Source organism: Rhopalosiphum padi, chromosome 3, assembly GCF_020882245.1.
Source record: "Rhopalosiphum padi isolate XX-2018 chromosome 3, ASM2088224v1, whole genome shotgun sequence".
In the NCBI taxonomy this organism is placed as follows: domain Eukaryota; kingdom Metazoa; phylum Arthropoda; class Insecta; order Hemiptera; family Aphididae; genus Rhopalosiphum; species Rhopalosiphum padi.
In genome coordinates, this window is record NC_083599.1 from 29,448,392 (window position 1) to 29,470,608 (window position 22,217).

The window sequence follows — 22,217 nt, forward strand, 5'->3', positions numbered from 1 at the left end:
CCAAATAAACATATCAAAAAATTAAAAAAGGTTGTTATTAGGATATAATTAATCATACCTACTAAACATTTTTGATAGTAAAAATATTTCATATTATTATTAATCAGTATGGATAATATAATAATAGGTAAGGTTAACAATTAAAATAAAAGTTTATCACAATAATCGTATTTCCTTTAATTTTGCACTATACTGACAAACATACAGGTTTGAATTACCATAATAAATACTATAGTATCTATATAATAATATTAATATAAATAATACAAAGTTAATATATATAAAAATCATAGATGTATTAAAAATTAATATGTGTTGTATCTTAAAATTAAATTTTGTCAGTTCTTTAAAAAAAAAAAAATAATGCTATTACGTTTAAAATAATTACCTATACTTGAACGAAACATTAAATCAAAAGTAAAATAGTTATATTAAAAAGGAATAATTAAAATATATCGAGCCAAGACCCACACAGTTTAGAATCTAAAGTTTAGATCATAGCGTTAATTATATTAACATTATAGTGCAATATTTGCAAAATTACAGGCATTAATAAGGCTATTGCGTATGAATAATTTATGAACGAGCGTAGTGGCCTGAACTTAATAGGCTAATGACCTATGGTTAATGCCTCTATCCCTAATTAAAAAATAATAATGATAATAATAATAATATTTAATATGTGTAATTGAAAAAATTTATAACATAGCATGCAATTATTATTATATATTATGTATAGACATTATATTGTAATTATTATAGTCTGCAGTCTCGAAGCATCTATCTATCTGTTTATCAGTTATATATAAACGTGTATATAGGCACATAGGTATTTATCATCAAATATAAAATGTCAACAAAGTAACCTAAAAAATAATGAAAATACAAAGAAAACAGTTCTCAATAAATAATTGAAAAATTATACAAAATTGAACGACAAAATACAATTTTACGTTCTGTCTTTCGTTTGATAGTACCTATAGCTATTTATATAAAGTTACACAACAATATAAACATTCAAAAGTATTATTACTGAATTCATCCGACATACAGCATGTACAATAAATAGGGACGTGTAATAATATTAATTAATAAATTATACAAAATAAAAATATATGCTTAATAATTACAACTACGTGAACGAGAGCCTATATAGAAATGCTTAACTATACAATGCTCAAAAGTGGACATTATACGCACATATTATTTCCCCGAAAAGTTCCAAAAGGTTAAGATACTAAATAGACACCAAAAATACGAAGTGGATGACACATCTTCCGTACAGTGCATTTATCAATAGCCGGTTTGTTTGTTCGCGGACGTTAATAATCGTCTTATAAGCTTCTTTTTTCAACCCATACGGGTCGCTACAAGGGATTTCGTTTTGGCAATCCAGTGTAGTACGATACTTATATATATATATACATATATGCTTGTAGTTTATGTACTAAAAAATTGTGGTACCGAATTTAAAGAACATTATTAATATGTTTTTTGGAAGATATCAAGAAGATTTAAAGAGTAGTCTGCGAATCACGCCGCGTTAAAAAAACACCGTCGACTAAACACCAACGTACAGAATACGGGTTTTTCGTCCCATCTACAATATAATAAGAGACTTTAAAATATCGATGCGTCTAATGACCGTTATTTTTCGCGTTTAATGCGTATTATGTTCTCAAGTGGATTTACCGGAATCTTTTTTCAGAGGAATCTGTGCGGGGAATACGTATATATAATAATAATATAGTGATGCACGTTTACAGCGACGGACGTCCGGTCATCAGTACATCCAGGTGGACCACGTGTTGTTGAACCGGGCCGGGTTGGCGGCCGGGTCGAACGGCCGGTTGGTCTGCGGCACCAGCAGCCGCCTGTAGTACTTGAGCGCCTCGTACAGCTGACCGCTGACCGTCACGTATTTCTTGGCCACGTTGTTGGTCTCGCACGGGTCGGCCACCAGGTCGAACAGGCACGCCTCGCCGGCCGGGCACGGCGACCGGGCCCGCGGTCCCTCGGGCGACGGGTTGCACCGGACCGTCGACTCGTACCGCATGGCCAGCAGGTCGCGGACGCCGCTCATCGGCCCCGCTGTGCCGCCGGTGGCGAACGGCAGCGAGTTGGACAGCCGGGCGAGCGCGCGGCCGGCCGGGCTGTACAGCACGGCGGTCGCGTTGTACGGGGTCCGCGGTCTGGTCGCTCCGAAGAACCCGTCCAGTGACCCGTTCGCCGTGGAACCTGCCGGAGCGCAACAGACGGTTTTACAACGATGTCAGTCGTTCATAATGTTAAAATATCATATTATTATTATTATTATCGATAAAACGAGTCGCCGTAAATCATACGACGACCCGTTTCACTAATCGGTTGTTATAAATAAAAAAAAATATGTCAAAAGGTACGAACATTTTTGAGGCCAATTATTATATCGCGGTGTTTCGAGACACGAGGTAATAAATTTCCGAATAGCTATTTAATTATATTTATATATATGCATATGTTTTGTCTTTTTCAAATGATATTAACTTTTTGTTAAAATAATATTTCAAAACAACTTACCGACAATTAATTTCCAGTTGTCTTTGAGAATACCCGCGTAACGCTGTTTTTCATCTATATTGAGTAAAACGAAATTACGAAGCGATGGTAAATTTAATGTGAGAGATGTCCATTGATCGTATCCGTCTAGATTTTTTGGTAAAAATCCCGCATTTCCGCCTGAAAAAAAGTTACCAATATTACCGTGAAAAAAATATATAATATATTATATTGTTTTTGAAGCACCAATATTGAATATATTATAATTTTTTTCAACACAGGCGTGCGTTTTATTATTTACGAGTAGATATGCATTTTTAAAACAAAATTAAATCGTATTTTTGTTTTGGATTCTTAGTAAGAGGAAGGAAGCTATTAGTTTAACGATTAACTTACTTCTTGTCTACAACTGTTAATCAACTATAATGTAGTAAAAGTAGTAAAACAGTTTGTTGAATAGAACGTGGGTAAATTGTTATAACGCGACGTGGTCAACTCAAATCTTTGCATTGTAGAATCGAGTTGTTAAATCTAAGTCGTTAAATGTATATGTACCATTACGCGTCTGAAGTATGACACTATGACTCTATATGACATATGTGAAGACGTACCTGCAGCCGAGTATAACGTCGGCAACCAATCGGTGATGTGCATGAGCTGTTTGGAAACGCGAGGATTTTCCTGGAATTGTGGAGCCCAGATAAAAGACGCGCTCTTAACGCCACCTTCCCATAGTGTGTTTTTTATCTGCGAAAAAAATTCAAGCCGATATAAAAATTAATATGTCATATTATTCGTTTATATAATGTAGTTATTATATTTACACCAACTACAAGAGTCGCATATTTATAATAGATGACGATTATTGCTAAAGAGGGTATGTTTGATCAAAGTCTCTTTTAATACTCAGTAAAGAGTATTATATTTTCAAGATTTTGAGGTGCTAATATAATATAGTATTTTTAAAAATATTTTTATGATCATGGATTCATCGTCTAATTATGTTCATGAACCAGGGCTGAGATTTCCACGCATTTCAATTTTTTTCTAGAGGCAGTATTCTTTATTGTTGTACGATTAGGTTAGGTAGTGATTTCTGTATTGTATCCAGCTCAAAAACATAATATACATGTTAAAATTGTATTTCTAAATTCTAATCAAATTCTAATATCAACATTAACGCAAATAAGTAAAATTGATCTAATCTTGCATTTTAAATTCCATACACGTATTATACAACTAATCAATATTGGTCGATACAGCCGATACAGGCCAACAGCCAACAGGCAATAATATAATATGTGTAACATAGCGAACTGTTACGGTGGTACTTTAATACTTTTATGACTATGAAAGCAATTAATCAGACCAAATTCAGCATAATTAAAATTAAATCAATTAAATCATTATTGCTCCACATTATCATAACAATTAATATATTGATTTTAATGTATAGATACTATGTATGCAATAACAATTTTAAAGATTTTGTATACTTATACTTAATAAAGTTGTCGTAATAATAGTTTTCTAGAGTGTTATGTTAAATATTTAGGTATTTTCTTAGATTTTTTAATAAGTCTAATTCCTAGCTTAAGATCTAGCAATAATATATAATGAAATTGAATTCAAGCCACGATTTATATATATGAAACTTACACCTCTGTACGGGAAATTGGAACCCCAGTTGGCTGTTACACCGACGTTGGGTCCGAAACCCCGACCAGAACTGTCGAACGACGGTGACCCGTTGTCTGACATGAACACGATAATAGTGTTCTGCAACATTTTCTTTTCCGTAAGTGCCTCCACTACTCGACCCACAGACTCGTCTAGTTTGGACACCATAGCTAAGACAACACGATATTAACTATTAGGGTTTTAGTCAGTAAAAATCTATCTTTTACTTATATTGTTTTAATCCAACAACGTACCTATATAATATTATTAGATTATACTTAATCTGTTCTACAGTATTAATGAAAATTGAGCAAGTTTAAACGTTAAACGAGTTACCAATGTTACCATATTATTTATATAGGTAATATTATAATCAATTTTACCATTTATAACGATCTTTATTTTACTGTTGTAAAGTAAGCACAAGTTAAATAAAATAGACGATTTTATATATCTATTATAGTTAATTAATCAATAATTTGATCGAGTTGAAAAAAAAAACTATGGTTATTAACATAAAGTTAAAATCTACTCAATTTTCGGAAACTTTACTTTTTGAAAAGCAATATGAGTAAATTAACAAAACTTTAAAGAACATGATTAAATTATTGTTAGGAGAAAACAATTCATCATTAATTATTAATTACTGATTGCGGCCTGTCGTCGTACCTGCGTAAGTTCGGCGGTTTGGATCCAAAATGTGATTAAACTTGTTGATTTCGGACTGTGGTGCCTCCAAATTCTTACCCCTGTTGCCTGTGTGCACGGCCACGTGCGCTAAATACATGAACAGAGGCCGGTCGGCTGGTTGTTCTTTGATCAATCGCACAGCTTCGTCGGTGAATACGTCAGTGGCGTACTTTCCGGCCACGTCCCAGGCGATAGTGTCGTTTCGTCGCATGTCAAACCCGTGGAATTCGCCAAAATTCTGGTACTGTATAGTAACAAAATTGTTGTTTAAGACGATCGTGAGTTTTTTTTATAGGATGCCAGAGTCAACTTATTTGTTAGAAAAACTCAAGCGTTTGGTGAAATAGTAGGATTTCTATCAATTATTTTCTTTTTTTGAAGGCACAGGAGACTTTTTCAGGTCGCATTGGACTTTGACTTTTAAAACTTTATATTTTTAGAGTTGTAAAAAAACTGTATATGCGCGCATAATATTATCACGAATTTTTTTAGTATTTTGAATGGTATTTTTCTAGTTTTATTTAGTGTTCATTCAAATCTTAAAGTCCAATTCAACTTGAATAAAGTTTTCCACATTTAAAATAACAATAAATTATGATCGAAATATTATGAATATTCAATTAATTTTAATTTCCTGAATTTTTACTTTTTAATAAATAGCCGGTACACGAGTATTTATTTGTTCCGATAATTTTGTATTGCAATAATAAGCTTATAGATATATAATATAATGATTAATAAATAATGTTAAGAATACTTTATTTATGCTATAAAAAAAATCTTAGATATTAATTTAAAATCTAAAAAAATGCATCTATCCATAGACTATAATATACACTATAAATCACGAAAATTGCATAACATTTAAGCATTTTTACTGGTCCATAAGGTTATTACTGATATTGTAAAATAACTTAAACAGCCCAAAAAGATCTAAAAAAACCTAATAAAAAATAGATAATGTCAAAATAAAAGGCTCAACATTGAATTCGTTTTTAATTAATTAAAATTTTATGTCAAGAAAGCTATATGTTTTTTGTAAAGCTAAAATGCATTTTCATATAAAGTCTAATACAATAATATTTTACGTTGAACTAGCGAAACTAAACGGACGTATAATCGACTTACGACGTCTTGAAGTATGTAATCGTAATAACTGATGTATCCTGTGTAATAGCCAAAGTGCGAGTCGAAACCTCGTCGCGTGGGTGTATAGGCCTGTTTGTAGAAACCCAAGTGCCATTTTCCTATAGCTCGAGTCGTGTATCCCAATTCTCTGAGGTATTCCGGTAACAGTTTCTCAGACAGCGGTAAGCCATTTGGTTCGGCGCCGTATGTCGGAGGACCTTGCATACCTGTTCAGAATTTTCATCATTTATTAGAAGTTATCACGCTTATTAAAAGTCAACGTGCAGTTGCGTTGATACGATTTTTACCAGGGAGAGAAGTTTTAAAATTTTATTTCATTTGTTTGTAACTCGTAAATAATTTAAAATAAAAACGATAACGTTATTACTTTTGATACGTATACATATATTTAATATTACTTGGTATTAATTTAAAATACAATAAACTATTGATAATTTTATAAAAATAAAATCTACCCTTCGCTCATGTCATACGACGAATACATAAATGTATATTGTTAATTTATATTATAATATATTGTTATTTAACAATATTTGTATGTACAGACTGGAAATAAAATAATAAATAAGTAGGTATATTCAATAATCAAAATAATAGTTTAAGTGAAACTCATAGATTTTATTGATATTTACGGTTAGGAAATAAATTATTATTGAATTTCCTGACATTTTTTACTCTTTACTTTTTTCAATTTCTTAATATTAATATATTTTTATTTGCATAATAAATTTGATATATTTATTCATCTATTTTTCGTTTGAGGAGTTCGAACTCTAATGGCTCCATACTTTTCTCGCCTAATTCCGTAGTACATAAATACTAATAATCTAATATTACTAGAAACTAATAAATATTTTCTTTTCTTTTTTTTCCACAAACCATCTTTTACATATTTTTGTGAAACCGGAGAAAATTTGATTTAAATAATTTCGTTACATTTGCGTGTCTTGATAATGATTATTTACCTAATTTAATGGGATACTTTCCAGTCATCAGTGCCACTCGAGACGGCGTGCATACCGGTTGAGTATATAAATTGTTGAGTACAACACCGTTGAATGCCAGCGCATCAATGTTGGGTGTCGGGATTTCATCAGAACCATGAAAACTCAAGTCGTTCCATCCCTGTAAATAGGAAAATTATTACTATTATTTTATCGTAATTTATTTCATAGGTATATGTGGATAGTTTGAACGAGATTCAGGAAAAGGTCTTTTGAAGATTATAAAAAAATTCAAATTCTGGTCAAGATTTCAGTTGAAATATATATCTGCAGAAAAAACATCTGATAAATTGGAAAACTTATATAAACAATATTATGGTCTATTATAATAATTATATCATTTTTTTTTATACAAATGAATATAGAAATATTTAATTTTAAATTCATTTTTTTAAACATCATTTCTTTTGAAAATATGTCTATACCGTTTTTATAATTGTTAAAATTCAAGTAGTCGTTTTCCATTATAAATTGTTGATTTTCTTTTTGGTAGTGATACACAAATGTCAAATGCTATAAAGTTTAATTTTGCTCTACACTCAAAAATTGCAAACAGATCGCAACAAATGACGTTGTAAGAATAAAATGTATTAATTGATATTAATTAATTCGCATTATTACAATACCCATTGTAAATAGTCATAAAGAAATTTTTTTTTCGTTGCCACGCAAACATATTTTTTGGCAAAAATGTCAACTTTCTATTTTTTCCTCGATTCCAAATAACAATCAATGTATTCAAAATAAACCAAACTGTGCTACATAATGCGACCGATATACGTGCGATTTCATCCCATGTGACTTGTCATAGGTAAGATGTAAAATAGTTTTGTTTCAGTTTTGAGCGATTGTACAATTGCAGTAAATCACATACCAACGAGTCAATACAATTATTATTATTTTTTTGTTATAAATGTTTGTATTTTTTATTTGATTATTATTTAATATAAGTATCTACCTATATAGTTTTAACAATCAGTGTACTTATTGTACACTCGTAAGATGTAGGTATAATATGACAAAGTTATTTATATCGTAAATACACAAAACGGGTGCTTTGTAAAATGCGTAAGTGGGACAATAAAATATCATTTATAGATAATATTGTATTGTTTCTGACACGGAACGGCGGGATGCTGACTAAAAAGACATGAACCGACAAATACGGTGTGTTATAATTTATATTAAACGACTAATAGTTATAATATGTAATTTAATATTATGCTGTACTCAGAATTTGTTTTCCGAACGCAATATTTATACAGATTACAACCGATAATATGCTTTCGCCGGTCTCGTGCCGGATTGAACGAAGCGATAACGTTGTCGTTTTCGTCAACACGTATTATCAAGGTCAATGTCAACGTATTATTTATACATAGATAATTTAGAGGCTGGACAAAACACACACATACACACACACACACACACGTGCGCGCGTGCTCGTAAGCACAGTGAGTATACTAATATTGTCGAAACACGGCGGCGGCATATGCGGTCGACCTATTGCGCTTTCTATATCCGCAAGACTAAACGCACGCGCCGCCGTCATGACTGCGTGAAGCAACGCGTGTTGTATTATAATAATAATAATATATAACACATAGTTGTGCAGCAGGCGGTCGGGTTACGCGAAATGGAAAACGAGCGAAAAACTAACCGTCAGACGTCATGTTCCATCTCTCGCGGTTTTATAATAAAACCATACAAACGTGCCTATTCGATAAGTCGCCGTATTTTTGAATTCGGTTCCGTTGACTTTATCTCGGGGCTCGGGCCAAAAATAAAAACATAAATCAGTCGATACTGTACGCGATATCGTACGTAAATTGCTGTTGTAACTACTATAGTCTAGTGGCGGCTCGTAAGTAAATATTCGGGGGATGTGGGTAGATACTGAATTTAAACTATTATAATATGATGTAGATATCAAAACAATAATATACCAAACCAGAGAACAAATTTCAATAATCTATGGTCTAATTAATTTAACAACTGAACTTCTAGTATATCCGAGTAGCGAGTTAAACTACAGTGTAAAATTGTATATAAAACATGTTATGGTGTTAGACTGTTTGGTTTACATCGAGCCGACAGAACATGTACGAGACAAATATAGGCGTATAAACATAGTATATTATACATATATTTGTAATTGACGATGTATACAGTTTGTTGAATGTTGCGCCAACAGTCGTTTACACATAAAAAACTATAATGTCACAAAACAGAAATTGTGTGATGTTAACCGCTACGAATCCAGAGTCCAGACACACTATTACTGTGCATGTTGCGAATTTGGATAATGTCGAGAAAATGTTTCCGTTTTATTTCATACTTATCGCAGATTTTTTGGAAGACGGAAAGTTGCTTTTTTAACAGCTTGGTATAAACTAGGCCTACGGTTAGAAAAAATATAAGATTTTTTATTACCTATGCAATAATATAGATATATTTTATATTTTTTAAATGTTACAATTTTTTCAAGATAAATACTTATTGAAAAATTAACCAAAAAAATTTGAAATTCATTTAAGACTTTAAATACATAACTATAATATAATTTTAACGTGTTTCCCAAAGAACACTATCAGTTTTCTGTTTTGTCTAATTTTAAAAAGTTTTTATATTTGAATACTAATAATTTGAGTATTATTTTAGTATTATTTAATCACAATATTATACTATTGACCATTAGCTGTGATATTATTAACATATTTTTGATTAACGCTGGTGAGAAATCACTTTATTATAGCATTACTGCGAAGGTAAAAGTGGACAAATTGTTGTATTTGACTGATTTTTTTATTATATTTATCATAATATTAGTCTTATGGAAAGGTAAATATTTTACTCAAATTTGACGTATTGTTTTTTTTCAGATTTATATCCAATAATTTTTATAAATAATGAAGTACATAATCTGTCAATATTTTAATTCTGTTGTATAGGTAATTTTCTTATTATTTATTTTAATGATGGGCAATAGACGATATGACGTTTAATCGTATTGACAAATAGGCGATAAATCTGAATTATTAATATTAACTAGGACTGGTGAACATTTTTAAAATATTTTTTTATATTTTTCCAAGTACCCCAAGCCTCATATTATTGTTTAATGTGTGTTACATGTTATATAAAAGAAAAAATGTTCTGATTTACAAATTCATGTGTAGATTCTGCGGTAGCATGTTGAATTAATTTGATGCTTTTGAAGAGTCAAAATTAAAAATTTTCAAAATAAATTGAATAAACATAGAAAAAATAAGAAAAATAAGATTTTATTTTCTATTTTTTAATTTCTGTTATATTGTAGTTACTAGTTACACAAAAAAATTTAAAAATATTAATCGTATAAATTTTGAAATATTTCAACGTTACTTAAATTATCACTTAATGGTCCAACTGTCTCCGATCTGTAGAATTATTATTTCATGTGTATTGATTTATCATTGAATTCAATTTTGACACACCTATTTCAGTGACTTACTCAATGACAAGATACACTCGTCACCTACTGTGTAATAGTGGGGTTACCTATTTGTTCACTTTAAACCTTTTATATACACTTGTTTTTGTTTAAATACTTTCATTAGATTTGATTATTTTGATTTTTTAACTTTGTAATTATCTAATTTAAAAAAAATGTAGCTCATTTATAACGAAGCTTAATTCCTCTTTAGATTTCGAGCGGAGTTATGAATGTATTAATTTTACAATAATACATGTTTTTATTTAAATATACCGTGGACTTAAATTTATCTTTATTAATTTAACTTTAACAGCCTTGAAAATTTCGACCTTAGATGTACTTAAAAATGTACGTTTGATTAATAATAGTATTTGCAATCAATGTTAAAAACAATTAATAACAAATAAAAAGTGTGTAACACTGGCTATTTCCTGTTAATATTTTGTTATATACTGTTGAGATATTTATATATTTATTGAAATACTCTGACACTTGATAGCTGTGGTTCTTAAAAATAATAAGCAATATTATATGGTTTCAGAGTTTAAAAATAAAGAGGATAAATTGGAAAACATACTTTCGATTAATTTTAATATTATGTTAATTTGCAAAATATCCAATGTAAAAATAGAAATATGCATTAATAATTTTGTAATAATATCACGCATATATAGTTATTTTTGGCGTGTTACAATATTTCAATCATAAGCGGACTGTATTCGAGAAGATCGTTTAACAAAATACCAAATGCGGTTGACATTTAAAAAAATAACTTCGTAGAATTCATTAAACCAAACACATTTTCACCGCGCGTTTTAATATCGCCTTAAAAATACGAGCTCTACTTATGATTAATGCGTATACGTGTTCGACGGACCGGGACAAAACAAAGTGTTCGTTTTGGAATGTCCTCTCACGCGATGGTTTATCAATACTCGCTGCAGTATCAAACGGTGATCCGCGGACGGCGTACATGACAGCTGCAACCTTGTCAACGGATGAAATTTATTAGAAAAAAAAAACCATCATAGAAAATATGTCTCACTAAATACTCTATTACTACTCGTCCATTCACGTGATAAAATGGCCCATAGAAATGAAGGTGAAAAGTATTATAGTAGGAAATAAGTAGGTACCTATATATATATATATATATATACCCACCTATTATGCCCATCTACATAGAGTGTATCACAATGAACACATTAAAATTACTTTTTAATGTAAAATTGGCATAATATCTCCATGATACAACGTGTATTTATATTATTATGATTTATGAATGTGGGCTGCTATAGTGTATCGGTACATGTTGTAGTTAAGACCGTTGAGCATTATAACAATACTTATATATCTGTAATATTATTACAGTTCAATGAAAACCGTTTTCGCGTCTATCAAACAGATATAAGTACTTTTTTTGCCAAACGGATCTCAAACTGTTATTAATAGGTAGGTATTCAAAATATATATAGTAGACGATTTTCGTTATGTTGAATCTCAAGAGGAACAGGAAAAAGTTCGGGATATCGAGTTTTATTAAAATTCTTAAAAAAAATTGGTAGATAATTTGAATGCTTAAAGTACTAATATTACATACATATCAATAAACTACAATAATGAATAAATACATTTTTTTTTAAATCTGTCATTAAAGTTTATTTAATACCTATTACTTTTAATTTTGTAACATTGTTACAATGTTACTTATTTTCCATTTCACTACATTCTATACGAATGATTATAAATATTAACTACCAATCTGTGAAATCATAATCACTATACTGAATGTACCAACTGCTTAATTTCTTGTTCTTACCGTAATAAAAATATTATTTGTATACTCGAGATAACGAAAAACGATTTTTTATTTCGAATTATCGAGAGCAAACGCTATTAAGTGTAAAATAAGTGTAATGGTGGTTAAGGTAGTTTCAAGGGATTTCAATGTAGTTCGACATAATAAGAATCTACTGTATAAAATATGATACGTGCGTTTAGTGCTTAAACAGATATAATATTATAGTGTCCGCGGTCAATAGACAATTTATTTTTGAAATTCCAATTGGCTGGTAAAAGAGTTTTCGAATTTATTATTGTGTGACACGATTAGTCTCCACTACTATAATATACACAATAATGACGGATTCATGATATAAACACATCTTTGGGCTCATTTTCCATGTCAACGTGATTAGTGTTTTAAGATACACGAAAACGTGGGCAAACCTACGAGCTATGAACATGCAAAATTAGTTGTTAAATTATGTTTAAGTAGGTGTATATTTATACTATTTTGTCATTGCGAATATATAGGTTCCCCACACATCATTATTATAATTTTAATATATAAAATATCGAACATATTCGTATTATATTTCCAAGTTCCTATTATAATTTTACCATTCATTGTTTTTAAGCACGTTTATTGTTACTATAGTAAGTTATATATAATTTTAGTCACATGATCTTTTCTTAATAGTATAATAAATTTAATTTGTTAATATAATATTATTATGTTATTAATCACCAGGGAATACATTTTGATAGATACACAACTTACAAGTATACAAAAAATTCATAGACATTATATTTTAAAAAAATGTGTTAAAAATTGTATATTTCAAAATAGGTCTTGGGTAATAAAAACGTAATTAGTCAGTAAACGAACTAAAATAAATTGCAAAAGCCGTTTATAAAAACAATATAAAAATGACATTATAAATCATTAACAACCAGTAGGTTTCTACTGCCGTCCACTATATATTATGTCACTTGATTTAAAAAAAAAAATTTTCCGTGCATGAAGTTGTGTTTTTATATCCCTCTATCGAGAAAACACGAAAATACAATACTATTGTAATTGTATTGTTTTTGCAGGGCATGAAAAATATTTACTTTCTTACGAATAGTCGACCGCCGCGACGACCACAAGGACCGCAAAATATTTACAAACTATATTATTATCATATGCAATGTCAATGCTCTCATCGTGTACAGTCAACATTGTATTATTACAGTTTATTTGTTTATTAATGTCAAGATCGTTTATGGCTTTTACGTAACGTCTGAAAGCGGGTCGTCATCCTATTTTTCTACGTCATCGTGATCAGTTGCAGTCCTTTGCCCTTATACATAAGACGGAAAATCTAAGATTTCAGTAGAAATATTTCAGTGAATCGACCAGATGAATAAATTTAAAAATTACATTATTATGCTATTCAATATTTATTCAATTTTTATTCAACTTTTTTTCCCCTTACGAATTGCTAACGTACGCCAAAGAGGCGAAGTGCATTAGCATTCATTTTGCTTTCATCATTTTACCTACAATATTGTATTATATTAATATTTAATATATCAACGATATTATATCTTAAAAAAAAATAGTATTTTTTCTGCTTCAAATATACGAATAATGGTAGAACTTAAAAAATATACAGTGTGATTTACCATGTTTGGTACCCTTTTTTTCTTTCATAATAAAGTTAATCAAAATATGATTTTTAGAATTTTTAAATTTACTTAAGGTGAGGTACTAATGAGTAACCAATGCCGTTTCGCACATGAACTGAGGTATCCTAAAATTGTGATACACCTATATAGCACCGTATTTTATAGGTATTTATTTATTTTTTCACGGACGAAGTCGGGTTATAGGCACAGTAGGTAAACATATAAATAATAATACCTACCTAATTATCATAATCGTTGCATCTATATAACATTACAAACGTGCTGTTTATCTAGAAGCGGAAATTAAATAAAAAAAGCACGTATACATGTAATTATAAAGACGATTATCACCTATAATTTATTCACGTATTTTCCCAACAGTAATTAAGAATAAGTCTAAGTCACAATTTTCAAGATATGTTATAATGTATGGCTATCTAGATTATTAAATACATAATGTAGTATTTTAGACAGGTACTTATAAGAAACAACACAGTGCGTATACATAATTAACGTTTAACGCCAACAATAAGAAGTAACATTTAATGGAAATTATCAGTATTAATAATAATTTTTAAGGGGCCAGTACTCCTTAATTATAATTCGTGGAAACTACCAAAATATAATTATTAATAAAAAAAATGTTAGATAATTATAAAGCAATACAAATTGAGAGTTACAAATCGTATAGTATGTAGTATTGTAACTTGTTAGTAAATTATTTATATAATAACGTCTGTTGAGAAATAATTATTTTTTACAAAAAAACGATAAAGTGATTTAACACTTTACACTTCCATAATAATATACGTGTAGTTAACAAATAATAACTATATTATATTGTATAAAGTACAAATGACGAATAAAATATGAATGAAATACATATTGCTTCCGAATCAGCTATTTTATGTTCACAATAAATAATAATACAGTCGAGACGAGATAACTCGGACCTCGATAACTTGAAAAATTTGACGTCGAATTTTTTTTTATTCCCCTAGAAATATAAATTATGTATTAATATAAATTCAAGTTAGATATCTTGAAGCGAATTTTTATCTCCCTTCAACTTCGAGTTATCGCGATTCGACTGTACCTATTACAAATCGGATTATTGATTTGAAAAAATTTGTTTTTCCCTATTGATTTGAGTTTGCAAAAACTTCGAACTTAGAAAGAACTTAAATAATAATATTATAAATTATGCACTAATGAAAAGAGAGAGTTGAAAAGAATAGAGAATAGAGTTGAACTACTTACGAAATTCGAGAATAGACAATTATTTTATTTATCTAAAGAAAACAATATTTTAATAATTGTACCACTGTTTATTATATAATAATAGTTGAGTAACATAAACTTTATTTACATGGAATATACAACCCTTCCATTCGCACTGACGTGCAGTTTATTTTTCCGTGGCCAAGGGTAGTGAACACCTGACTAGAATGTGAGAACCTGCAACAAGGACACGTGTTTCACAAACAGTGAAAATCGTCGATTGGTTCCGACAAAATACGTATACGCGTGGGTTTTTAATATAATATTATAGGGGTAAACGAATAAGTGACGCTCAATTTTTGCGATAACATTGCGATTTAGCGAATGCTGTCATTATTGTTATAGGTATTACATCAAGCGCTTTCGGCATTCCACACAACAGCAACAATATGTACCTATATATTATATGTATACATAATATTCATAATTGTGGTTTATTAAAATATATTATACAACCCGGTCGCGCCGATTACTTATACTTGGCCAATTATACCGAGTTCGCGTGTCGCAATAGCAATCAATGTGAGTATTTGTCGAAGGTGACGAGCTCGTCGAGCGTATAGGTTATGCCTAAATATACCTAAGAAACGTATTGATAATGTCAAAATCGCATAATTCGCCCTATCTACGCTTGTTGGTGGACACAAATCTTAATCCAAAAACTGACGTATAAACCCGGGATTCAAGGATTGTACTATTGTAGATTTGAATTGATTAAACGTAATGATTATTATTAGAAATGCGTGTCATTACAACTAATATTTTTAGAAACATTTTTTTAATAATTTGCAGTAGAATAAGGAGGTGGTCATTTGAAAAACAGAAAGTTACAGAATATTCCTTTATAAGTAATAGGTACAAACAAATCTCAAGAATTTGAAAATATGGTCTTTAATACTGCCAAGATAACCCTTTGGTATATTTTCGAACATGGTTCTAACTATTCTTTAAGTACAATCTATGCAATTTTCAAAATATATCGGTTGAGTACTTTTTGATTATATATATTCATTCGTTTATAATATATATAAATAGATTATAAAAATCTATTTTAATTCTGTAACAAATGGAAACCTTGTATATAAATAAAACAATATTCGATTATTGTGTGCCAAAATGAACTTCGTATGTAAGTCACCCCATATAGGGGTTGAAAAACGAAGTTATAAGTACTCCCCGAGTTTTCAATTAATACGTGTGAATAATTTGGTGCCAATTGGTTCGATAGTTTTCAATTATAATCCCCATAAAAACGTATACAACAATTAACAATTTTTTATATAAATAAATAGATATTATATTTTAAATTATGCATTAGATTTGAAAGGATTTAATTTTTATAACTTTTAGGATATATGTGTTATAAATCGTTTTGTTTTTTTTTTTTTTTACAAAACGTACTTTAAGATAATTTTTTTACAGTAAATATTAGGTAGTATGGTGAATTTTATCAGTTTATGTTTACACATTATTGGTAATTTTTTATAATGTAACTACACTTACTTTTACATTTTATTTTACGATACACATTTACTTGTCAACAGTATAGTAATGGTCCATTAAGATTTTTGAATGTTTTGACTGAAGTTGCATAATAGTCTCAAATATATACACATTATATAATGCAACATACAACATGTACTATAGCTAGCGTGTGAGTATTCGGTAAAATTATAGTAATTTTTAAACAGTTTATATACAATATACTTGTTAGTTTTTTTTTCTAATATTGCCAACTATTGGGTTGTTAGATATATGTATAAAAATTAAAAATTGACAAACCTACTTAAATAAACAACGCAAACACGCGGAGTAAGAACGGTGAATTTTCACGCAATAAACTGTGCACGGCGATCATAATTCATAATAATATAATAGCAATAAAGTAGCGCGTTCTTCGTTTTGTCAATAATGACGATAAGTATCGTAAATATTAAATTATTACAATAGGCGCAGATATTTGTTTCACGGCGACCAAGTCCATTAAGTCCATTCTAAAGAATCAGGGGCCAACAATTATTGGCTGTAGTAGTCCACCACCGATGTAAAGCGAAAAAATTCAGTCAAACAATAAACGGTTTAAACATTATTTTACCTTCTATTATAACTCATAATAAACGGTATAAACATCGTTGTATTTAAAGTAAAATATTGAATGTGTTATACAAAATCAAAATCTATAATAAATTACGTGCAGATATGTAGTAATGAAACCTAACTTATATATTGCAAGCATTACAAATATGAAATAAATTATTATTTAAACGGAAAAATAAAAACTGTTAAAAGAAATTTTTTAAGTTTAAATATACTCTCCTGTGTGTTTTATATAGTTTTTTTTAACTAATCAGCACAACTAAAAGATTAACGATGATTTTTGTGCTAAAAAAAGTAGGTACGAACCCACTTGATATAATAATAGTATGTATTTATCATAGTCGTTCCGTGGGCGAACGAGTCTTAAACGTAATGTCGTGCCTTACCAAATCGTCGGCCAAAATGAAAACGATGTTCGGCTTGGAAGTCTGAGGTCGGGCTGGTTGCAAGACGGCGGCCAACGCGACCAGGAACCACAGTGACGACCGTGTAACTTCCATGAGTCCTCAGCGTGTGGGCGGCGGTGACGGCGACTGTGCGAGTGACTGCGACGAAATTTGAGCGAATGTGTTTAGATACCGAACGCGATTATGGCGGCCTAGCTGAGATCGGTTTTCCGAACGGCGACGGCGGTGGAGTGAATAAAATAATAATATTGATATAACGTCAAAAAACAACGGGTTTTCCCTCTTCTTTTTTTCCTATATATGTGCCCTAATTCGCGTACGGACGGGAAAGAAAAATCGCTACTGCGCCTACTGTCGGCAAAGTGTGCCGTCGATAAATATTATTATATTATTGTGATATTATACCTTTTCACAGACTATTCGACGTGGGTATTAAACATGCAGTGTACACCTATACAATATATATATATATATGTGTGTGTGTGCGTATATTAAATGTTTCGGCACGATTTACACGGTGTAGCGCGATTCGCGGATATCTCGATTATATATCTGTAAGTATAATATAATATTTTATCATAATATTGTGCTTGCAAATGGAAATAACATTATTTGTTACCTACATATATGCGCGCGTTGAATTATTTCGAATATACCCGGAAGACGCGCGAAATGTAAACGGACACGACCGGAGCGCTTGTGCCGACTGGACTGCGTCCGCTAACGAATTCGCGGTACCTATTTATACTAACGCTTGATACGCGGCCATCGCTGGCCAGCGATTTTTCTCTCATTATCCGTCTTCCGCCAATAGTCCTAATGTTGTGTCCTCGTGCAGTACAATACTTAATGTTTGTTGCGATGAGCCCAAAACACGGTTATTATACGTACGAACATACGATTATGATAATCGGATTATCCTTCTATATACTGATAAATAATGTGTTAAATTAGAATATTATCAATGGATTATTATATATATAATATATGGCTAAACAAATAATACTGTATTTTTTACTATTGAAAAGTATCAAAGGTTAAAATTACATAGTTTCATAATAATTACACTAATTAATAGGTTTTTGATTTGAAAACAAATTATTTTTTATGTTTGGTTAATGATAAAAAAATAATTCTCAAACAAAAATGCGTTTCATTTAATTTTTAAGGTAATGCCTAAATGTGTTTTAGCTTTTTTTTTTTTTTGCCTTTTTTCGTATATGAAAATAGGTTTTAGTCTTTTTTTTATCTCTTTTTTTCGTGCTTAATTATCAATAATTAGTCATAATAGTTTTATACTTACGGTACAAATCAATAAAACCTTGTAAAGACGACGTGTGGTCAATGTTAAACTTAAAAATACCTTTAATTGATATACTTTATTATCGCTGTTAGACGTATCGATAAAGTTAATTTAGCGTTTATCAAAGTACCTACCTATATTACCAATAGATTAAAATGTTTTTAAAATTAAGATTGTTTTTAAATAAATGCTTTTCATGCATATTCACATTTAAAGTGATCTTTTTTTTATTTTTTATATTGTTTATATTTCTATCAAATTCAAACCTTAATAACTATTAATATAGAACAATATATAATTATTATAATGTGTGAAATAGTAGTATAAGTATACATTCATACGTCATATCTACCTAGCTAGAGTCTAGGAGTCTTACAAACAGGAATAGATCACTTATTAGCATCAGTCAGAAATTATTATGTAATTCAACACTTCACTTTATTTTATTAAAGATTAAATATAATAGTTTTATATATGATATTATTTAAGTAATAATGTTTGCTCTTATTATTATTATTTTTTTGTAAAATAATTGATACATTGCACTGAAACATTTTGGAAGCATATGGATTTTTTTTGCTATTTCTGGGATTCTGGATTTTAATGTCTAATATAAATATTAAATATTATGTTTATAAATGCTTTTTAAGCATTAAACATAATCTTTTTAACTATAATTATATCTATAGCTGATATATTATTTAAAAAGATGCCCATAAATTGTTTGGAAAAATCTTTTCAAACAAAAATAATCACTTAAACTACAGTCATGATTCATGTTGTTGAGAAAACTAAATATATACAAGACACAAAATGTATAATATCTTGTAATGTTTTATTTTTTGATATCATTAATATAATACAATATTATTGTTTTGTAAAAATATTTAAATACTAACTTTATTAAATTTGTTGATAGATTTTTTATTATTATTATTTATTTATTTATTTGACAAACTATAAATATTAAACCTACTTAAATAAAATTTCTAATCACGGCAAATTCATAAGAGTTTCTAACATTAAGTATCATCATGAAACTATAACGATTCATGATTTTGTTTATTTTATCTGTATACCGTTTACAATCAACTTATAGATTTTAATATAGTATATAATAATATAATAATAGATAAGCAGAAAACACTGACGGGACGTATCACTATGTATTAAAAAGACCGAGTGCCGTGGTGCGTATTATTTTAATACAATATCTATAGTAAATAAAGGAAAAATTGTTTACTTTTCTACCTTTCTTTCTAGGCCTGTGACATGTGATAAATTTGGATCGATAGAGTCGTCAGACACCAGGCAAAGATTGCAGTGATACTTCAAAATGTCATTCCATTTTATGCAGGTACCTGCTAGTAAACTCTCGAGTGTTGTTCTTAACCTATATAAGTATATAATAGTCCGTAAACGTAAAAATACAAATTCTTACAATATTGGACGATGACTCTTATATTCGTATTTCGTACACATAGGCATCTATACATATTACACATACTCGTAAGATACATTGTAAACCAATTCGTTGTCGTCGAGTCCACGTTTGTACATAATAGAAGAATATAATATATAGTATAATATTTTGTCAAGTACAATGTAAAAGTAATGCATCATGTATTCATGTATAATGTAAATAATACAAATATATACAAATAAGTACTTACATGTTTTTAAAATAATATCACTGCGTTTAAGTTCCTAATTTTCCAAATTCTCGCGATTTGATTTTTGATCATGTATGTCATCTGGACAGACAGATAATGTAGTATTCGCATCGCTTTTTCAACTTAACTCAATCTTGTAGCCTACAAGTTGTAGCCTAATTGAGTTACATTTATAACAATTATCGATGAATCATATATCATTAGTAAATACTCGTAATAAATACATAAGTTAGCTGTTATCGTAGTAATATCTTATATTATTTATTATAATCATAAATGCATAAATCATAAATCATAATACATTAAAGATTGTTTATGCATTATATCTTAAGTCTAGGGAAAAAATTTGTATAACGAAAAAAATGCAATGTTTTTTTTGGTTTTTCTATTTTACAAGGTGAAAACTATAACAGTGTGACGTGTTCCCGCAAGTATACACATTCAAAATTCTCCATGTTGAATATTTAAAAAACAAAATTATATTTCCTACTTTTCCCGTCATAATTTATTTCTTACAATAATTAATTTTTTTTCAAAATAAATAAACCTCAATATTACGAAAACATAAGATCAGTAATATGTTTTATTGCCTACTATAACTCATAAAACATACGATGAGTCTGTTATTAATAATCTTATGTTTTTTTCTAAAAGGGAGAAACTAAAGGTTTTCAAAAAATAAAATGTAAAATTTACATGAATAATAAATAATGCGCCAAACTCAATAATATGTATAAACTCATAAGTTATAAAAAAAATAATTTGTAATGAATAACATTTAACTACAATATTTATCAAACAAACCATTTTTGATGCAAAGATATCACTGTTCATTATAAAATAATACGGATTGAATCATAACTAATTGAATTCAAAATGAAAAAATATTTTTTCGTCTTACTACCATTATCAACGTAAGATTTATCGTGTAAAATAAAAAAAAACAAAAACACAGACAATGTGTTCTTTATTTATCATTAGTGTAGACGTGTAGTATATGTATGTAATGTGTATTTAATCTTATAATCTTTCCGTTGTTTGTCTTTATGATAATTCACATTAAATCAATTAAAAGTTGCTACAACACAATAATATAACTTTTTAAATTTTAAATCAAATAAAACAAAACTCTTTATCGTTAAATTGTTTGTATAAAGAATGCCCTTCAGAATCCTATTTTATTCAGGAAACTATGTTAAACCACCACATTAAAAAAACGATTGAGATTCTATGTTATCTATTATTGTATTACCTATACATATTATTACTATTGTTACTGTTTGATTTATTAAATTTCGTTATGATGACCGGTTTTTGAGAATATCTCAATAATACATCATTTCCTGGTAGTTCTATCACATAACATCATTTAGTATCTATATGTTCTTACTTCTTAACCTAGTCACATTATGTGTTTACACCTACGAGTAAATGATAATTTTTAGAATATTTGTGATATTATAC

At 29.3% G+C, this 22,217-nt stretch overlaps 1 protein-coding gene across 2 annotated transcripts; it reads right to left on the bottom strand.

The window, feature by feature from the left end:
- Positions 1–152: 152 nt before the first annotated feature.
- LOC132926565 (arylsulfatase B-like) lies at positions 153–18,584 on the bottom strand. Of its 2 annotated transcripts, none has more exons than XM_060990933.1 (9): positions 18,401–18,584; positions 17,757–18,329; positions 7,023–7,182; positions 6,037–6,263; positions 4,888–5,152; positions 4,198–4,388; positions 3,150–3,285; positions 2,560–2,718; positions 153–2,238 (listed from the first exon to the last, which is right to left on the bottom strand). In XM_060990933.1, exons 2-9 carry the CDS (start codon positions 17,868–17,870, stop codon positions 1,784–1,786), a joined length of 1,707 nt encoding a protein of 568 aa, XP_060846916.1. In that variant the 5' UTR covers positions 17,871–18,329; positions 18,401–18,584; the 3' UTR covers positions 153–1,783. The 2 variants fall into 2 exon arrangements, with proteins under 2 accessions (XP_060846916.1, XP_060846917.1); XM_060990934.1 differs by having other exon boundaries at positions 18,397–18,584.
- Positions 18,585–22,217: the final 3,633 nt, after the last annotated feature.

Bases quoted from the DNA above. Each gene is read 5' to 3' on its own strand.
- LOC132926565 (XM_060990933.1), bottom strand. From the start codon at position 17,870: ATGGAAGTTACACGGTCGTCACTGTGGTTCCTGGTCGCGTTGGCCGCC. The intron at 7,183-17,756 runs GTAAGGCACGAC...TCCTATTTACAG, and splicing joins TCATTTTGGCCGACGATTTG to GGATGGAACGACTTGAGTTT. The intron at 2,239-2,559 runs GTAAGTTGTTTT...GCGCTCCGGCAG, and splicing joins CAACTGGAAATTAATTGTCG to GTTCCACGGCGAACGGGTCA.